The sequence below is a fragment of the Daktulosphaira vitifoliae genome, unplaced genomic scaffold (genome assembly GCF_025091365.1).
Source record: "Daktulosphaira vitifoliae isolate Bord-2020 unplaced genomic scaffold, ASM2509136v1 Scaffold_5, whole genome shotgun sequence".
Classification (NCBI taxonomy): domain Eukaryota; kingdom Metazoa; phylum Arthropoda; class Insecta; order Hemiptera; family Phylloxeridae; genus Daktulosphaira; species Daktulosphaira vitifoliae.
In genome coordinates, this window is record NW_026099576.1 from 9,004,657 (window position 1) to 9,027,264 (window position 22,608).

A 22,608-nucleotide genomic window follows, 5' to 3' on the forward strand; every position below is an offset into this window, starting at 1 on the left:
TTAGTTTATGTTCTAGTCTACTTGGTCTAGTTTTAGAAAATTCTAAAAACAATTAAAATTTCAGAGAAAGCAAATTTTACGTTATTTCTTACTAATAATTGCTATCATTTTTTTAATATTAATAAGTCAAAGCAAATACTTTTATAGAAACACCTTAGATTTTAGGCCTTTTTTTTAAAAAAAAAAGAAACCAAGCCTTTTATTATAAACTGTGGGTGAGGGTGGTTAAAAAGCAAGTTTTGTATAAAATGTGAACTTTTTAAAGTTAACTTATTTTGTTAAAATGTTACGGAAATACTATACTATTTAAAAATATTTCATGTTAAATTTTATGTTACATATTACAGTTAAAAAAAATATGAATTAGTCCCGACTACCTTATCTTCTATGTGAACATGACTGTTATAGTTAAAAAATATGCTATTCATGTCTTAAAATTATCGATTTTATCATTTAAATTTTCAGATATGTATATTTTATTTATTACCTTATGATATTTTCATTGGTAAATTATTTTTTTTTAAATGACTATTTTATATTATAGAATGTTGACATTTTTTTTATAAAGTAGAATCTTTTCAACTTAAATTTTGAAAATGTTGGAAAACTCAACCGGAAATCCTGCGTTCTTTAAATATATAATGAATGCGAGGTTATATAATATACTACTAATTTAAAAAAATGTCTCAACGACTTGTCTTCTATATGTTAACGGCCCTTAATGTTAAACATAAAATGTTACCTTTTTATAAAATAATTATTTTTTGTAATTTATTATTTTTATACATATTTAGCGTCTATATAATAGATCAAACAGTATAGACATAAAAAAGGGTTTAGTACTCCCCAATTTTAAAAAAATATTTCCTAGAAAAATATAAAATTAAATAAATATTAAGTCTTATTATTTTTATGGTGATTTTTTGCAAATTTTAGTGTCCATTGAATAAGTATACTAAAGGTATTTCCTCTTCCTTTTAATTTGTTTTAGCTGTTAATAGCTTATAAAAACTATAATTTCAGTTCGCACTGAAATTATCATGACCTAATGATTTTTAGAATAATCGATCTTTCTTTCAGCACTATCATCACCTTGAAGCGTTTTATGAAAGTTATTTTAAACTCTGTTAGATTTCAATTTAGAATGGATATCTCTATGTCGTGCCCTACTGTACCGTCTCCAGGCGACTGGACTTGTTATAACATCTTGTATTCTATTGTTAAAAATTTCTATAGAATTTTTAGTAGTATCAATAATTATACAGAATTTAACGTTAGTTTACACGGCTAGTATGTTATAAATCTGACGAAATATTTAATCGAATTTTTTAAATACAAAATTTTTTAATTTTTTACAAAAAAACTCTATTTTATTTTATAAAATAACGATTGTCTTGCATACACAATCTATAAAACAATTTAAATCGAATTTCATTTGAATTAAAATTTATTCAGTTAAAAGTTGAAAATTAAGTTAGAATTTCATGTATGTCGAAATATAATTGGATTTGTACCTTTTATAGTCACATTATTATTAAACAATTTTGTGAATATCGCTGATAATGTTACAGATGAATGTGTCACATGACTACAATTAAAAGTGTACCGTTGAGTTGCTTTGCCACACCCATTCTCCATCGCCCCAAGAGTATTGAGACTTTTAATCCTGTTAAAAGCATTTTATTATGTATAAGGAAAACTTAGTTGGCGACGAGGAAGTGCGAGTGTATGCGTCTGCATAGAACATGGCTTAATTATTTTACATGAAGGTGTTAGTGATGGAGCTTTTATTTTGCATATCAAGAGTTCCCAAAGTAACAACACATACCAGCGATTATCGCGATTTTTTCTATGGAAATATAATAGAAGATATTAATTAATTAAATCAAATGTAGACTCTTTGAATGAAAGTGGAATGAAATATGTGTAAACTAGAATTATTTAAAATTTCCTGATGTTGATTTATTATTTGCAGTTTAAAAATATATTTTTTCATCGTATTGAAAATTTTTTACTGAAATTTTTATCTTTAGCGAGTTTGTCTATGATTTTTTTATTAATAACATCTTGTAAAGAGACAGTGACGACGAAAACTATAACTATAAAGTCGGAATTTTTTTTAAGCAATATTTCCAATACAAGAACTGCTGGATTTTAAACTTGCAAAATAATGCATTAAGTTTAATAGGAAATAAATAAATATTTCCACTGCCATTTCAAAGCGCTGTCTAGGTTAGATAGGATGTACGCAGAAGTGGGCAACTTCTTTGTACTCCTCGTTGTAAGAACATGTAACAGTTATTCTAACTGAAGATGTAATAACATCGTAACCTTATGAGACGTGATGAAATCCAGAACTCAGAATACTATAGGGATCGAGATAGATGAAAACCTTATTTAAATATCAAAAAGAACGTATAAGAAAGAGGATTTTCGCACTAGTCCTTTACTCTTCTTTTGGTTTGCAAACAAAGAAAAAACGATAGCTTTTATTTATTGTGTGGGACTTACTTTTTCTCTATTTTCCCACTTTTTAGCGGTGTTTTCGTAAATGGGAACAAAGGAAAAAATTCTGTCAGAATTAATTTTATTTACATTATGCTGGTGCACTGAGCTTTTGTTTTCAACTTTATGGACTATATTAATGTGATTGTATTAATAAAATTAAAAGCGAGATTATAGTTAATGTCTATGTATGCACAATCTAAGCATTAGCTCAATATTTTAATTGGTTAAACCTTATTTTACATTATTAAAATTTGCTTAATTGAATAAATTAGGTCAATTCTTTTTTTTTTATATTATATTATATAAGAAATTTCATTTCTTAAATAAGTTTTTGTTGAACATTTTATTCTTGTTTTATGGTAACTAAAATCCTGAGCATAATTTGATGTACAAATTTTAAATAAAATCATATTAATATTATTAAATTGGATATTGTGGAAAAAAGGAAGCGCTTACTGCTGTTGTATCATTATTATGTTTATATGTTCAAGGCAACCGTAAATCTAAAATCATCCACAACAAGTATTCAATTTCCCTAACTTTACTCCTTTCAAGTGCCCAATTAGCGGTTCTATTATATTTCTGAGTGATCAATTATCCTTCCAGTTATGTTAGTAAATGCGTTCATTGAATAATACACGTATGTTATAGTTGTATAACGCAGTATGTACCCTTTATTTAATACCCGGTGACGTGTAAAATCGAGTATTCTTCAGTGATCAAAATGAAAAAACGATTTGTTGATAATACAATTACTAATTTTGAACTTTCGTTTATTTCTTAACTTTAAAGTAAGGGATAAATTAAAATATATATAATAAAAAGCAATTAACAAAATATGATACATTCCAGACACTACTTTATTCCCTGCCTATTTATTTTAACTATCAATATATCTTTTCTCCAAAGCCAGAATTACAATCTTTTTCTATTAATTTTGTCAATTATGTATTCAATGAGATTACATTCTCTAAATTCTCTAAATATTATCTTATATTTGGTTCAGTCTATTCTTATTTCGTTGGCTTCTCCTTTTTCCTTTCATGTCTTAATATTAAGTTCTCAGATATTCTCCTTCCGCAATGTTGTTCTTTTACTACCGAATGTTATGCCATCTCTTCGGCCCTTGAACTTTTTCAATACTTCAACTGTTATTTCTTTTTTTATTCAGCTGTTTTTTTAATTTAACTATATTTATTGTAACACCAAAAACGTATCTGATGTTTTTTTATTATTAAATTTTATCATATATTTACTCCTAACTTAAATAACGAGTTATACTTTAGTTTAACTTATTTATTAATTCTTATCGCTAATTGTTAAGCTATATCAATACTTTTTGTATTGAAAGCTATAAAAAAGTATATAAAACATGAGTATATATTTTTGCAGAATATTTAACCTGTCAAAATAATATTACACAGTATACAGTTTTTTGTTGTCACACACGTGGTTCGCACTACACGTGTTCTAAATATAAAATAAAATTGTCGATCTACCACGAGTAGAATAAACCAGAGAGAACATTTTTTTTTTTTTTTATATTTGTCGAATGAACCGTTAGAAGCGAAGAAAATGATACTAGTGGTGGTTGGCTTGGAAACCTATTCTGGTACAAATCAGTGTTGTGTAAAAATTGATTCACGGATGTGTGCCTCAATACTACGCATTGTGTATTCCCTTGCCGCAGAGTACAACATTAGCATTGACCAAAAAATATTGTACGTACCCATTTTGCTGATTATGCTTTCAATTTCATCGACTTAAAAACGTATTTCCAAGTGACCTCAAATGTTTTTTAGAAGATTTAATAGTGCTTTAGATATTATTATATGGTAAAAATTATGAAAAAGACATTCTATTAAATATTTTTTTTTCAAAAGCCTTACATTTTATATTTAAAAATAAAATAAAAATTGAAAGTACTAATATAATTAAAACATTTACTTAATTTTTTTTTTCTAGTAAAAGTTTTGAATATTAAATAATTAATATGACATAAATGAGACAAGTACATGAAAACGTATATAAGAAATTTAAACAAAGAAAATAAAAATTAATATTGTAACAATTCTAATTTTTAAAAACTATTAGCTACTTATCTTAGAATTATAATTGAGATATTCTTGTAGATAAACAATAATACTTTACATATACATTTTTTTTATCTACTAATTGTTGTATATTCTAATAGTTTTTTTTCTTTATAGTGATTGATATAATGTGCAAAAAAAAACAAAGCATGATTATAGTTGAAGGTTAGTTAATATTAGTAGTTAGAAGAGACATTTAGAAAGGCCCAAATGACTTTCGATCAAAAACTGATATGTATAAGTAATAACACAAGAGTTCAGGTTTTCTGTTTTGTTGATTTCCTCGCTTTTCTTTCAGACTTTCATATTCAGTATTGTACTATCGTTCAATTTGTATTATTATATATATTCATCATGTATGTTTGTGCTTGTATGTGCTCTATACATCCTATCGTCCTCGATACGTGACTAGCAATAGAATTTCCTGACCCTTTAGGTGGTCCAAAGGGAATGCGATGGAAAATATGTATTACCCTGCTCTTGTCTCATATATTATGCTAACTATTCGTTTTTAGTTTCATTTATTGCTTACCGATTTAAAGAGAGAAACTTTTGTGCAAACAAACTTTGACCGCACATAACGATTTCAAAACAACTCTCAACAGAAAATGCGACGAATTGAATATATTGTTTAATAGCGACGTGATTTTTTGTTCTCATCTCCTCAACTCTAGTCTATAACCTATGTAAGGTAAGTTTAGAGTATATTTTGACAAGTTCTAATGCATCATATGTGCACAGTAAAGTTAAACCATATTTCAACTTCTTGCTGTGATTTGCTTTTTACTATATTCCAAATGCCGTGTTGCGTTTTTCGCGTCATACTTCAACGAAGTTAAATCATTCTCAGTAATTTGTAAAAGAAAACTCGACAAAATGATCGAATGTTCTCCTCTCCTCTATACCTTTTATACGTTCGGCCATATTGCCGAGTGATTTATGGTTTTAACCCAAGAATTTCGGTCTTGCGAATAGACAAATAATAAATGGCACCCGACGGCTGTTGTTTTGCAAATCAGAAAGTTCATCCAACCGTTGCGCGCCGAGATTTTTACTTTTTCATCTCTTCTTTACTTATTTTTTCTTCGTTCTGCGTCTACTCCCTCATCCCTCGTGACTGTCGACCGTTAATATTTTCCTTAAAAAGAAATTCATAAAGTTCACCTCCACTCTTCTATCGTTCCTGACGTATAAGGTTCATTAATAAAGTTCAAGTAAAAAAAAAAACACGCCGTTACATCGAAAAGAGATTTTTTTAATAAACACTGATTCAGCACGGAGCAACAATAACAGTGAAGAATAATCCGTAAAGCATTTTTTTTTTTTTTGCTTAAGCCAAGTGGTGTTTTAAATGCAAAATAAATTTCCAAATAGTGCAATTGGAAGGCAGAGGGATAACAATAATAATAATAATAATAAAAGATCCCCACTGTCCACGCGTATTGTACCGTCTACGCGTTATTCAATATTTCTTTTCTGCTCCAATGCTAAAAATGACAAATGAACTTTTAAAAAGTTACGATTTTCCCCTTGGTTGGTTTAGTTTCTTTTTTTTCCCCTTTTTGTTTCTTTTACAGATTTTGTTGCTATAACCACCGTCATTGCCTAATATTTTTAACAGTGGATTTTCACGTGTTTTTTCAATTAATATTTTTCCGTTTCGTCATCTCCTTAGAGAAACACGAGGAAAAACTTCTTACTAACCAATATATTCTTCTCAGTTGGCAATTTCCTTACGAACATAACGTTAGCTATGAAAACAGTATGCGTTAACTATTCGCTGAATCTCAGGCTACGCCAAGAGTTGCTGGGGACTTCAGGCGGTCCCAGAAGTGTGACAGTGTCCAAAGTTTTCGGTGAACTTGCAATTTATATATGATAAGACAAACGTGAACAAAACACGCACTGGGCGACTCGTTATTACTGGTTTTATTCGTTTGTTGTCGCGATTTCCCTGGGGTTTTTTGTCCCTTGTGACCCCAACTACTGTATAGCAAGCACCACAAAAAATAAAATTGTATTTCGAACACTCTAGATTTCACTAGATTTACTAGATTTCATTTCTTTAAAACTCGTCCAGTACGTTAATTATTTATTAAAAAATATTTAAGATGGACCCAATAACAAAAAGTAATACAGTTTTAATGATGTAAATTAATACATTATGTAATTTCGATTTATTTTAAGTATTCAATATTGCATATTGAATTTATTTTTAATAATTTTATTATAATATAGGTATATTGTTTTATTAGTTTCATTACTCTGAAAATATTAGGTAATTAATTAGTAAATGTTTTAGAGTAATGAACTAAAAATTATTTTAGTTTACAGATCTTATGTAAACAATAGTATAATTATAGTCTATTAGTTAAAACATTTTAGTGATAAAAACTATGCCTGTTAATTCGTTAATATACCGATGTAATTTTTATACTAAATTGTACGTATTAAATAACTTATTTGCGAGCAAAATAACAATGAGCAATTTAAAAATTGTTTATACCGTGGCCTTGATGACACTACAATTACACAATAATTTTATAGTTATTTACAGTCACAATTATTATTATTATTTTTTTGATTGTGTGTGTTTGTTAAGTTGTTTTTGATAATAAAAAATCAATAATTTTAGTTTAAACACTGTTCGCTAAATATTACCTAACTGTATAGCTGCGTCATTATTTTATTAATATCTGTTGTGAACATTTTTTTAGTAAGACACCTTAGCTTTAATTGATCCTAATGGTACTAATGAGATACTTTCAAGAAATAATTTAACTTTCTGAAAAAAAACTTTAGTAGTTAATATTTACAATGTTATTGTCAATATAGAGCTAATAATATTTTTCTTTATTTAACCATTATTTTGTATGAAGAATAAAAAAGAATAATCAAAAAACAAAAATATTGTTATAACAAAAGAATAATTGTCTCTTTTTTCCAGTTGGTATTTATACGTCTTTGTTTTTATTTTTATATCTGTTAGTGATAATGCGTGCCTATCATTTAGGACAATTGATGTTTTGTCTTTTAAAATCCTCTTATGTTTTTATTTCGGCTAATGCAATTTTTTAACACTTTATATCCTATTCTTCAATTCTAGAACATTTACCCTGCAAAACAATCTGCACCTTCCGATTCTAATTATCTACCCCATCCTTGTTTATTCAATATATATATATTTGTAAGTTTTGTTCTCTTAGACCATAGTCAACATAGCTTTATAGCGAAAAGCTTTTCCATGAGGTGTTTTTGAAGAAACATACAGACGATGTCAAAACCAATCAAGGAACTTCATCAGAGCTCGTGTCACGTATTATCATGACCCGTTGCTTTAGGATAACTCCTCCTGTCAGAAAAATTACATTTTCGAACGGGATTTTTTTATTAGTTTTATTTTATTTTCGTATTTGTTGAAAGATCTTGCCTAACAATTTCTGTTGTAACATTCATTTTTGAAGCTCATCTGCTTGCTCTTGTGTCGCCATCTTTCTGTACCTTCAACTCACAGTTATACTTTTTCGATTTACCCAAGACGAGCGTGATGCGAATAAAGTCTAGCGTAAATGAAATAAAATATAGAGAGCAAGCTGCAAAACCATTTTTTTTTTGTGCCCACAACCACTTTTAAATGCAATAGATGTACAATAATTGATTTTATTTGTTAATATTATACTAATAATGCATTGAGATACTTAAAATGGTATGACAGAGAAATGAATCGGTTTCTGCCCTAAATTTTCTATTCAATGAGTTTTTGATTTGAAAAATTTCTCCAATGAAACTTCTTTATATTGAATAAAACCATTTGTGAATTTTTTAAGTAATGATGATGGTTAAGTATTATTTTGTTCGTTTTATAAATGATTGACTTATATCTAGTTTAATTTAACTTTAGTTATATTTTTGTGATTATATTGTATGTTATAGTTTTCGACGATTTTGTTTTAAATAGTTAACTTTTCGACTATATAATTTTTATTTGAATTGTTTTTAATATGCTAGATTATTTTAACTGTAGTTATTATTAATCTCTAATAGCAATAAAAAAAGGTTTTTAATGGAAATTGAGAAAAACAAAAACAAGCGTGGCCGTTGCTAGTCTATTTAAAGAAAAAGCATACTTCATAAACATCTACATAAATAGTCTTTATACAAACCAAAAAGAAAACTTAGAAGTTATTATTTTACCTTGGTGCAATAAAATTACCATATAAATCAACTGACGACACGATGTTACTTTTGTTCGTCTCGCCATGTTTTATTAAGATTTTAATTGGTAACGTTGGACTAAGGCTTGTGGAATAAAGTCGGTTTCCTTTAGGTGAACAGCAGCGACGGCTGTAATTCCTTTGCCAAAGTTCTCCTTTTTGGCTTCTCTCAATTTCCGGCCTGTACGTAAACTATTTAAGACTAAAATTACGTTAGCTACACAAAAAGTGTCAAGCATGGCAACCAATTTATTTTTCCAGTTAAAGTTATAATTGCTTTTTAACGAAAACTTCGTTGTTCTCAAGTAGCCATAATTATTATTGAGTTATGTATTGTCGTAAGTATCGCGTGGAAAAGTACTTACTAGGTAGCTTTTTTCATGCCACCCCTTTCTTCTAAAGTACGGTTTTCATTGTAGTGGTCTTCTAGTCAAACTGATTTGATACTTTTAGTCTACTTTTACTGTTTTTTTTTTCCGTAAACGCATGTCCAAACTATATTGTACCAACACACGATCGCAACAGACGTACCTCCTAGTACTCTGTTACGTTGCGGATAAAAACTGCGACATTTAAAGTAATTTGCATTTATATTGAAATTTAGATACATTTTTTTTCTCGTGGCTTTTTTCTTTTGGTTTTCTAATTTCATTTTGCATCTTGACATTCCGGTGTATTTTTTTTTTTCTTAAAATCTTAAACAATGAATGCTGATCCTTAAAACTCTTTCATGTTGTTACACTGTGCATTTATTGTACTTGTTGTTTTCATCCCTATAACTCGTGTTACGCTATGCGGTACGGGTGAATATCTTCGAGATTAAAACCAAACACCCGGAAACGCCTAGAAAGTTTCCAAAAATATAGCAGCGTAAAACGATATTATACTAAACCAAAGAGGATGAAAAGGGTATCCTAAATGCTTGGTCGACCGCAACTAAGTGGAAATACCACCACGTTGAAAACAGGAAAATCTATTCACTGCAACTATTCCAATAAGATTACGAATGCTATTCGCCTACAGCAATGTTGCCGAAACTATGGTTGCAATTAAACAGAGCAACTGTTATATTCATAACAAACATTTCAAACAGTTTTCGGTAATTGAGTAACCGGCGACCACATGGTAAAATTAAGTGTTGAACAAAATTGTTATTTTATGTATAGAGACAATGACAGGGAAAATCTTTAGCTTACGTTTGTAAACGCTGTGTTTTCGTATGGAAAAAAAACACTAAATGACTAGGCAAGTTTATTCGGCTATAAATCCGCTGAAACGCTTATGACTTTACTAAAGTATAATTTATCGAAGCACTCGTTGGACGGGTTCCAAAAGTGCTTTGAGATGCATTCCTCATTTTGCTTAGGACACCCCAAAAATATATAGTTAACGAAAATTTATCATCCTTTTTTTTTATCCCCTTCTGTTTTACAGAATTTATAAAAGCTCAATGTCGCTGGTTATTTATTATGCCGTCACACTGTGTATAAAAGCGAACGACATCATTATACTCGGACAGAAAAGAAAGTCGTAATAATAAACTTGAAATTACATTTGAATTTTTACTCTATTCGCACTTTCCCTTGCGCGCGAGTGCGCCCCCTCCTCAAACCACGACAAAAGAGATGCCACATTGGAGGAAACAGTAGCCGTATAACTAATACCCTAGTGAATTATTTTCACGACTAATTCGATTTACTACGTTTTGTCACGCTCCTTTTTAACTACCGCTAGTGTTACTTGTACAGTGTAGATAAAAAGCTTTAATGCCATAAAGTTTTTTAGTTTTCCATTAAAAAACTGCCGGTTTTTTCGTCGTCAGTTTATGACAGTGGAAAAACTCTAAGTGAATATAATCTCCGCTTATACAAAGATTGGCGTATTATAGAGTTATAAACTGTAAATTATTTCAAACCTTAGTCGCGTTTGATATTTTTCTTTAAAGTAAATCATTCACTTCGTGACACACTTACAACGTAAATGTATTGAATTTAGGCAACTTTTGGACGATCTGTGTTTTCACAACTAATTAAACTGTAATTACATATTTGAATGCAATCTGTTTTTTTGTTATTCATATAGGCATTTGTAAGTTCAATAGATCAACATGTATGTTATACTTGCATATTTATATTATATTTTGAGTTATAATTTTTGTATAATACAAATAGTTTTTTACATCATAATTTAATTATTAATCAAAGACAGCGTAGCCAGTAGGCAGTCTGTGAGCTTATATGAATTAATTATTTAGGAAATCGTGGACGTAACTAGGGTTCAACATGCGCAGGGAATTACCAAGAGAAATGTTTCAAATGGAATCGATTATAATAACAAACTTTAAAGTATTCAACTAAGCACTAAAATTGTATGATGCCTACAGTTCGCGTATTTTAAATTAAATCTCCCACAAAGCTGAATCTAATATGAATGACGTTCTATTTCAATTAAAAAAATTCATAAAATGTTCTATCTAGTCAACATTATGTGCTTCGTAACATTCAACATTTGTCAGTTTTTTATTCTTACTCTAGTCGAGGGTCATGTTTACATTGTGTAATTACGTTCTAATTATTTATGTTATAACACTTTAATATGAATAGTTTTCTCTAGTTTTTCTTTTATTAAATGTACACAATTTATTTCTTACAACATTGGCGTTTATATATCAACATTATTTGCTGTGTTTCATACATTACAATTTAATTAAATATGGGTTTTCACAAAAACAATAAGTCTATTTGTTAGTGTTATAGCTTTAAAGGAAAGAAAGTCTTTTCTGACACACATGTGTATGGAGAAAAAGAAAGAAAAATGATACAGCTTAGTGGCTCGAGGCTTTTGTTTATATGCATGGACTATAGTTGAGGAAATATAAATCGGGTTGGCAAAGGGTGAAATAATAACAAATGACGAACTTTGTCTTATTGTTAGTAATTTTGCGTGCGGTTGAATTTTTTTATAAGCAAAATGAGCACAAGAGAAATGGAATAAAACACAATTCGCTTCTGAATGTTATATCTGTTCTTCAATCGAATATATATTTTATGCTTATTTTTTTTTTCTTTGCTGGACATTTTATTTTTAGTCTCCATTTTGCTGTCGCTGGTTTACAAATGTCCCTTTATATTCTTTTCGGGCGCTTTCAAATAACTTATCAGTGTCGGTACCCTAACAAAATGTCGTTGTGGTGAACAGATAACGTTGTAGAAAATGACGGTCACTACCGATAACGGTCAAAAGAACCCAGCCCACGGCGATTATGTTCTTTTCTTTCACGTCCTTAGTAATGATCGTACGACGACTATGAAGAAACCTTGCCGAGGGTCATTTCTCTGATGTTTAACCATTACCTTTATTATTTTATTTATTTATTTTATTTTTTTTGTAAAACAAACTTATGGTTTATACTTATATAATATTATATCCTACAGTAAAATTTAATGTAGGTAAAATCTTGATATTGGCTAAAGTCGTCATGCTTTGTATTTATCTAAAACAGACATTTTCTATAGGTTAATAACAGATACTCGGTATCATGGCTGTAATCCGTTTAAAATTAATGAATCCGGACAAATTATATACTTGTATGTGATGCGATGCTAGTGTTATATATATCCCTTTGATTCGTTAATACGTTCAGCTCTTTCCGTGGAATCCGTAACCTATTTATATGTATTGGAGACCCAATGAAATTTACCGACTTATGGAATTTACAATATTAACGGTTAACATTACTTGATTGGTATTAGGCCGACGAATTAGTGATGTCAATCCAATATTGACGTATGTTTATTATAGTATTCGTCAATTTCAGTCATAATATGATTTAAATAATTTTTAATATTATTTAAAAGTTTAACTCCGAAGTAATTTTCTTCGTAAACTCTATATGCATACAGCTGTTACTAAGGGATGAAAAAAAAAACTAATTGAATATATTTATTTAAAATTGAATGTAAACATATGTAAATTTCGATTTCGTTCAATTTATTTCAGTTTAAAACAAATAATATAGTATAAATTAATTCAAATAAATATTATTTTCGACGTCAAAAAGATTTTTTTTATATCTCTATAGTAATCGTAAATGAATTCATCAATATTATTATTTCACTAATTAACTCAATGTTAAAATAATTTTCTTGTAAACTAATTTCACTGAGTATTGTACACATATTTAAAAATTGCTTTTAAAACATTAACTATTCATTTTTTAATTTTGTATTAATACTTTTATATTTAAAATTTTAATATTGGCCACAAGTTTTCAATTTTTACTATTGAACAATGTATTATTATTTGTTTTAATAATATGCACTTACCAAGTATAGCACTTATTACTGTTTTATATAATTTTAACGTTCATCGACAGAACAGATTTTTCGAAGAGAGCCAACTTTTGGCTTTAATTATTCTTTATTAACAATTTTGCTTAGTCGTAGACATCATAACAACCGACTTTGATTCAAATAACTACCGTCGAGGAGCTTTATTAAGAGAGTATGTCACTGCGGCTCTTCCGGTATACTACTATTAAAACACATCAAATATTAGCTGTCCCCTGGCTATACTATGAAACGAACAGTGAACTTATAACTTATAATGAACAATAACTTCCATTTTGTCCTTGAGCCATTTTCTCAAAAAGTATACGCTCTAATTGCTAATTATCTAGATCTCTTTTCAAACTATTGTTATACAATAATATTTATGACATTTATTATTATAATCTAAACATTAAAACATACGCAAAAAAAATTATAATAGACAAAGTTATTTATTCACTCTATTTAATTCACAGTTAATTGAATTACACCAATTCCCCAATTGGAACGATGCAATTAACAAGTGATAGTATGACTATGACGTATGTATACTAATAAATTGCGTTTGTATACTACTTACACAAAGGATTACATCGTTCAACGCTTCTAGTTTACTCTGTTCTTCTCTGTACAATAATTATTATCATTTCTCATTCTGTTTTGACTAAACACCTCGAATAAAACACTGTACAATCCGTTTTGGTTATAATTATATACGTGTATTGAGTAAAAGACGTATTTGCACAATGGTTCTAATCAAACCACTAGGTGTGTGTGGTGGTTGTGTGGGTGACAATAAATCTATTGTTCGATCTGCAGCTTTATATGGCTTTTAGTATTGTGTATATTCATTGCATTATTTAAGTTTGATTAAAGTTTAGTGCTATGATAATACTATAAATGTTCCAGCATGGTTATTGTCAGACTCAAATGCACATTATTTTTTTGGGGAAAGCTTGAATAGAATCGGCAGGTACAATAGAAAAATCTTTGACATTGTGTTTAAGAAAATTCGTCGAAATATTTGCAAGAAAAGTTTAATGGAATGAATGAGTTGAAATTTCTTTATAATAAACTTGAGTTCGATTACCGGATTTGAAAAATTATTATTAAAATGAATGCCCTCTCTACAATGGATGTACTTTTGAGTATTATGAAAAATAAATAGGGTTTGTATTTTCTCTAAGAATTTAGTGAAATTCGCAGCGAATGAAAAAACATTTTTGTTGTTTTTTGCATAACATTTATTATATTAAAATCATATATCATCAACCAGAATAACTTTAATCGATTACCTGTCTTCGAAAAAATAGTGGATAATATACGCAAACCCAACGAACATCTGATGCTCAGAAAATTAGTCCCCAAAGAAATACAAAAAAAAAAGAAGTATTAGTTTTTAAAATAAAAAACTTGCATTTTCATGTAAATAAAATGTTTATTTACTAATAAAGTAGTTCCATTTGAGTTTTTTCGTAGTAGGTTTATTCTTTAAAGGAAACTTGTCTATTCTGCATAAAAACATGTTGGTATGACATAAAAGAAGAGTAAGCTTGTAAATGTGTGTGCGAGGTCCTTGTTCAGTGTAAATATCTACGGGTTGTCGTGCTATCAACCTATCTGCTTTCAAAGGAAACATGTAAAGCCACAGTGATTGTAGGCTATTAATTTTTATCTAATATAGTGTTAACAATGGATGGAGGTCCTCGCTCGCCCTCCGTCCACAACCATTCCCCACCAATAGAATTTCAAACAGCCTATGCTCATCATTTATATCGGAGTTTCCATCATGCCTGTACTCTTTAAACCCACTTTATCATCCGAACTGAACCGAAGTTTTCTACGAGATGGTTTTTAAGTGGAAACAATAATAATATTTCACCCTCACATACATCATGTTATGTATCTATGCATGCTTAGTAAAATGTTTCCTTTTTCGTTATTATGGGTCACACAATCGATATCTGACATGAAAGTTATTAAAATTGCGCTGACGTTAAACCTTTGAAGTCGATAAAGGCTGCTATGAAAAAATTATCCCATCGATATTCCTGTCAACCGTTTCTGTTCTGTTTTACTTCCTCGTTATCTAAGCATCGAACTCTCTTCTTAGCCTATTCCATTTAAATTTCTTAAACAGATTTTTTTCCATCTTAAATTACGTATCACTTTCATGTTATATTCTGCATCACAATCTTTCGATATACTTATAAATTAATTAAAGTCAAAGCGTCATCTTGTCACTTATAAACTTTCGCAGTCTTCTATGGAATCCTATTCTCTCTGAGGAATGTTATTTCACGAACGACGCTGATGTCTTACTGCTAACATAATATTATTATAATAATAAAGTCTCATCATATAACGTACACCGTTATTATGATTTCGTTACAACATCTGTACTCACAACACAGTCAAGCCATTATATTGCCTACTCAGAACGCCGTATAATAAATAACTCCAGCTGAGGTATAAAATTCGGCAATCGATATTCATTCTTCATTTTGTTTTGGTTTTTTCTTATAACTATGATAATATTATTGTTATTTGAGCTATTGGTTGACTAATTTTAATTCGAATATCAATTATACTATGTTTGGTAACAAAAACTATAAGCTCGATTTTATACTTATAAAAGAGCTAATATTTATACGTAACACTTGTTTTATTATTAAGTTGTGATCATCGAAAGTACATGTATGCTTGTATACTAAAAATAAAATGGAATTATCATTTTTGTTAAATGTTTTTTAACATGTTTAATTTATTAACATAGTATAAAATAAACATTCATTTTAAACTTTGGCCGACTACAAGTAGTTGGGATTAAGGCGAGGAAAAAAAAGAAGAGTATCAAATGAACTTTGATGAATATATTTCTTCTACTAATATTTATAACTCTGTTTCCATTAATTATAGACGCAGTTACGTTTTAATTAATTCATAAATTTCTTTATAAAAAGGTAGACATTGGTTGTTGTGGTTAAATATTGTTCTTGTTAGCCAAATTATATTTCAAAACGAAATCTAAAATTTTATGAACACGCTTCTGTTTTTCGCTACTCTTACCTGTGCTGATAGCATGAAAATTGATACGGGAAAGCATCACTTGTTCAAACACTGCATACATTTCTCAGGACCATTACAGTAGTCAGGAAATTATTATATGGAACTAAGGCGTGTGTAGTTCAGTTTTCTCGTCACACTTTAGCTAAGAGAGACAATAGACTTTAATTTCACTCACTCGGTATTTTGTGTGTATTTTCTGGAGGGCGTACTGTGGATTGGGTTGAACAACGCCTGATAGGAACAGCCGCATTTTAGTCTGAAGACTGTGTATATTGTTGTTATTTTACCTGAGGCAGTTGCTCTTGTCAAATTATTAATTCTGCTATCCTTGTCTATCCAACAGATGCGTTTTCGAAAGACATTCGTTATTAATAGTTTAATTTCATACAAGAAGAGTACGAATAGAACTCAGACAACAGAAAGGCTACAGAGAATACATGATAACTCACGCGGTGCCCTTATAACTCTTGTCAGCTTGTAAAATAAATTATGAATGGCTTCCAAGTGCTAGAAACTTCGCTTAAGACTCTTCGAAAAACTTTATTTGGTATATCTTTACCTCCACAAATATAAATATAAATAGTTTGACACCTCAGTGTCAAACTATGATATTTCCAGTTAAAATTATTTCTATCGCTTTACTGTATCGGTGACACGATATAAACGGTAAAAAAATAAATTTACATCCTAATATTATATAATATAAGGTGTAATGTAATATACTTAATAAAAACCGTATAAGTGAAACAACAAACTACTATTAGAAGACTTTTACCCAGGTCTTAAATGACTACTTTGTATGCATCATTCGCAATTGTTTTTCACGTAGATCTGATAAATTATTAACGAATGGAAAAAAAAATCGACTAAGTCGTGTGACCGTAAAATATTTCCCTAACCCTTACACTTTCTAAACCCGTTCTCTGATATTGCGACCCCATTACAATTGTTAACAATATTAAAATTTTATTCCTATTATGAAATTTATTTACAATTAAAATTCATATTTAATTATTAAGCTATTAAAAACACAGAGCAATCAAACAATTATTATTTATTTCTGTCATTAAATAAAATCATTTTTGTTCTTTTACTAAGCCTAATTTTTTTTTTTTAGAATCTTGAATCGCAAGAGAAAAAACATATGCTGCACAAAGACACATTAAGCCGAGAACACAGATACCTTAGGCGGAGGTTGGACCAATTGACTACCACGCTGAATGTGAACAAACGCCGGTCCGTGTCCGAGTCCAGCAACTATACGACTGCTTCCGGCGCATCAACGTCCTCTTCTGCTTGCAGCACGTCTTCGTCGCCGTCCATATCTGAATCAGGTAAGTTATATTTCTATTATTTAATGATTGTGTCGTTTCGTTGACAAATAATTGCGTTTTAATTTATATCATCAATGGCGTATTTTAATATTACTCTAGCAAAACTATTTTGCATCGTTTGTATCATAGACGCCGCCATGGCTTTTTTGTTTTATTCTGAGTATTTACTTCACTACCGTGTGTCAGCATAGAAATCGATTTTTTTTTAACGTGAAAACTGCCAGTGTCTGAACAATACACATTCTTCAATTGTTTTAAAGTCATTTTCAAATGGGAAGAAATAGATGACGATAGCGGCGCTGGTAAACTGATTTTCAAATTAGTCTCGAGTAATTAAAATACAGCTTTATACTAATTATGTCACATCTCATGGTCGTGACGCAAAACTATATGCTCAATGCTCGCTTGCTCCCTAACGAGCACCTAATATTCAAAAGTTACTTTATTGTTGTTATAATACCAAAAAGTTACAAACATACACTGATGCAATATGTAAAATGAAATTAAATGAAACCCATGGGCTACCATGTAGTATGGCAGCTGCTGCGTTATATTGCACATTTCGCGCTAACGATTTTCAATTTAAAACACACATTAGAGGTTTTACTCTTAGTATTTACACCTTCGGTGCAACAGTGGTAGTTCTGTTTAATCCCAAATGTCTATGGTACCAAGAGAAACATTAGATTACTATTAAATTTATTAGACCCTTCAGTATATTTAATTATGATTAAATGTAATATTTTTACGTAAGTTTTAAATAACTTGCTAAAAGATTCATATACATCGACAAGTTGTTAAATTCATTTAGGAAAAATTTTATCGAATATACTTATGCGAAATTATAAATACGGATACATCTGTTTATACATTTTTTTAATAGTTAAACCCAACTGAAAGAAACAAAAGGAGATACTTTTATACCTCGTTAGTGTTAACTTCTAAGAATTTAATTCTTGACCCTGCGCTTTAATAAAACCAACTTCCGCGTAATTCTTTCTATCTTTCCTTTATTTTCATTGACTTGCAATTTTAACTCATTTAAATTAACTTATTTCTCAACTATTGTTTCCAATGGGAGTTTGTTTTGAGTCTTCGGGGCATTCAAAGATCACCACTATAATAGGGTCACGTCATTTTGTTTTTAATTTACTCTGGTTAGTTCCATAAATGTACCCAACTGCGTCGATTTTAGGCGAAACCGCAGCAGCTGGCGCCAACGGCGAGTACAAAATTAAAATACCAGAGCACTGATAAAGTACCCAATTGTGTTTTCCTTCTTCGTCATTTTAATTTTTCATAGTTAAAAGTCAGAGGCTGAGGGTTGAGTAAAGTCGATCATTTAGATTTTTAAAATATTCACACAAAGCTAAAAAAGAACAGTTTTGCGTAATTAGTCATTCATTAAAGTCTTAAACAACTCGGAAACGATAATTCAATATAAAAATGTTTTTCAATGAATATTATAAATAATTTATTACAATTCGTTAAAAAGTTCTTTGTGAATCTTGCAAATATTTACCTCTCGAATGATTAAATTATTGTTTATTATTACCTTTATGATAAAATGTTTCATAAACATTTTTTTTTTTTTTTTACTTTATTTAATGTTTATCTAGTAAAATAATTGTTTTTATTAATTTAATTTTTCTAAAAAGCACATATCAAGGAGTGTTAACCAAGTGTTAGTCGAAGCATATGCTGTAAGTAGATGATTATATATTTTCAAGCGTTTGTAAAAGGTTAAATTCGTTGAATTTCTGCCAACCGACAGAAGTGAAGTAATTTGTAAGAAACGTTTTTGACATTTTACGACTGTATGGTTAAAGTTGGTGGGAGCTGTTTGAACGGATAATGATGTATCTTGAAAAGTGCTGTGGTGAGGTACATGTGGTTTAGTGTTATTAGCTCTGTGGTCCCAACTGACTGTGGAGATAGGGGGTCAGCGAATACAGAGGAAATACGAGGAAAAAATACACACAGGAAAAAAAGAATAAAAACAGGAGAAACGGGTGGTGACTGAAACGAAACGTCTGGTTTTCGATCCTCGTCCTTGTGCGTTATAGTGAAAGTTGATAGCGGTTTTTCCTCTTTCGTTTTCAAAAGCGCTCAATTTTCTGTTCCATTAACCGGTCGAATGACTTTGCAGACAGATATACGGCACTGGCAAACGTTATACTGGGCGGCTGGTGAAAATAACCGCCAAGTAATTCGGCACACATTTTTAACCGTAAACCGTATACATCACACATAAAATATCTACCTGAATACAAACAAGAAAAGTATAAATACCCTTTGGATAGAAAAACAAAAGAAAACTTCAAGTGTTTTGTAGTCTGTACGTCTAGGCTTTGGTATTTTAGTATTTTTTTCCTCTGTGTTAACTTTAATTGTATAAAAATCGTTAGTAAGGTCTCGGGTTTCTTCCTCCGTCGTCATTTTCAGGTCGTGTGCTATCTTTACCCTTCTTTATGCTGTGGGTATCACTTTTTACCAGAGCGTTATCTATTACCGAAATTGAAAACTTATGTATGGATTCCTTTGTGTACGATCATAGAAGTTTTTCAAAGAGTGTGTTTGTAGGAGAATAGTGGCTGTTAAGCAGTGCGACACTTTTAAACGATATTCTTACCAAATATCTACGGCAGCAAAATTTGTTACTTTTTCTTTATGTTATTTTTATATTGAATAAGCCTTTGACATTTTTGGCTGATACAGTTAGACTGTTTACCCGGAAGCCATCTCAAATCCTGGCAAAATATCACTACTACAAATATCAGTTGCAGAAGCTCACGTATATGAATAACTTTACGCAATCTCGTTATTGAAGTATGCACGTCACAAATATGTTATTTCCCTAGAACAATTATTATAATAACCACCAAAAATATTCACATTCAATTTCCATTTTAGACAATTCTATGAATTTCTTTTTGCAGTGGTTGTTATATATAATGTTAAAATGCTTCAAGAAAGTATAACCTCGTGTGTGACACAACACAATGAGCATGCGTCACACCGGTATAACGAGTGTGGAAAGGCGGGTTATGTCGTATGGTACGATGGTGGGGACAAAAAGGAAAATGGTGAAAATAAAACACAGAACGAGATAAATCAAAAACCTTTTTGAGGGCGTACACAGAGAACAGAGTTGGACGTGAGAGGAGTGGGATTGAAAGGACACGGAAGCAACTCGCCGGAAATCAAACCGGGCTCTAACAACACTGCTGCATCCATGACGGTCGTTTGGTGGTCGGATAATTTATAGCGTATAAAAACTATGCGCATTATTTAGCAAACGAGAAAACCCTTCCCTGTAAACGTGAATTCCGCTGTCCATACAGCTGTAGACACATAATGTATAATGTATACCGAACGGCATGTGACATTGTTATCATATCGCTTTATATAGATGTACATATTTCGTTGTCATCATTATTGTTGTTGTTATTTTTCGTCCCTCCGCGAAAAATCAAAACTAACACGTTGCTCATTATAACGTTATCATCTAGCATCATTTCACATCATCGTAAGTGATTTATAACGGTGACGTTCCAATCTAAGAGAACACTCTGCCTGTTATTATAATACCTATGTTATCATTAATTCACCTCCGTTGTGATGACGTCATAATATTTTATTATCTTATCATTTCATATATATATATATATATATACGAGTAGAAATTGTGTACTCTGTTTGTGACGGTAAACGACGAAATGTCGTCGTCTACGTTGGGGAGGGGGGTGTCGGCGACGTTGGTAGAAATAATGCGAACGCAATTAACCAACGAAAAAGATTTATTCAGGTAGCGGGAGGACACATTGCATCGGTAATAAATTGCCAACGCCGCAGTCTTTCACCACCACCGCTTCCTTCGTTTGAGCCGATAAATTGCTTTAGGAAAATGTCACCAGCGCCAAGGTTTATTTTTCACTGCTGGTCTTCAATATTATTGTATCCACTTGCCCGCGCGTCTTCATCTTTGTGTTTGCTTCGGTGAAAGATTAATGGATTGCCAAATGACTAATTTCTTTCACAAAACGACACAATGGCTAAAAATTCCTATTTGTCCAGCTATTTGTTCCTTAGTGTTCATTTTTTTTTCTTTTTTTCCAGACGAAGTAGACGTAACTGGATGGGTCAGTGACACGGGCAGTGTGCAATCCGGATCCAGCGACAGTGGTGTAGCACTCTCTACTTGCCGTATCACTCTTTCCGAAATGGTATTTTAAGGTAAATATTATTTTGAAAATAATTATCGTCCTTATTTTGTTATGAAAATATTTTAACGTTTGACGTTGTATTTCAGAATCGAAAAAAAAAACAAAAAAGAGATGGCAAAAAAACGACTAAGACGATAAAAACATAAATTTATTTAAAAAAAAAAAAACGATAATTTTTTGTTTAAGTACAGTTTAACAAAAAAAAAAAAATCGATTGTATATTATTATTTTTTATTTATTCATAAACACTTTGAAATTATATAAATCAGTATAAATCTATATTTATGTATTATGTTCATGAAAGCGACTGTCATCACGGTGATAAAACAGCCCACGCTTACAACACTACTATCAAAAAATGAAGCTTCTTTTCAGAGCCATGTGCAAAAACTGCGTTATCAAGAGATCATCGGACACAGTTTGCTCACGTCTATACTTCTACTACAAACCCGGAGACACGTCTGCGTTCCCTATACACTTTAGTGCTATTCTATTTTACGCTGCGCCTATGCCTATTACCTTTCCCCGTGTTAAATTGCATGGTTGAAATATATTATCCATTATCATATTATGAACATAAAACACACATACACTCACACAAACACTTGCTAAGCACACACTGCAAAATATATATACCATTCTTTCAGAATCCTTTTCATGCATACTAACAATTGAACCAGCGACGTCCACCAAAAACTCAGCTCTAGTCACCAAATAAAAAAAAAAAACATTTAAAAATAAATTATATTGTATAAAATATATTATATATTATATTTTAAATTTATTATTATTATTTATATAAATATATACGTTGGTGATTGGCCATACTCGTGGAG

The 22,608-nt window shown here is 30.3% G+C and overlaps 1 protein-coding gene across 1 annotated transcript in view; it reads left to right on the top strand.

Moving 5' to 3' along the window:
* Positions 1-21,782, top strand: part of LOC126906799 (max dimerization protein 1-like) — a 114,686-nt gene extending 92,904 nt beyond the window's left edge. The window contains exons 5-6 of the mRNA XM_050687671.1: positions 17,330-17,546; positions 21,666-21,782. Coding sequence (XP_050543628.1) covers positions 17,330-17,546; positions 21,666-21,781 — 333 coding nt within the window. The 3' untranslated portion in view covers position 21,782. The remainder of the gene's footprint in view (positions 1-17,329; positions 17,547-21,665) is intronic.
* The last annotated feature ends 826 nt before the right edge of the window (positions 21,783-22,608 follow it).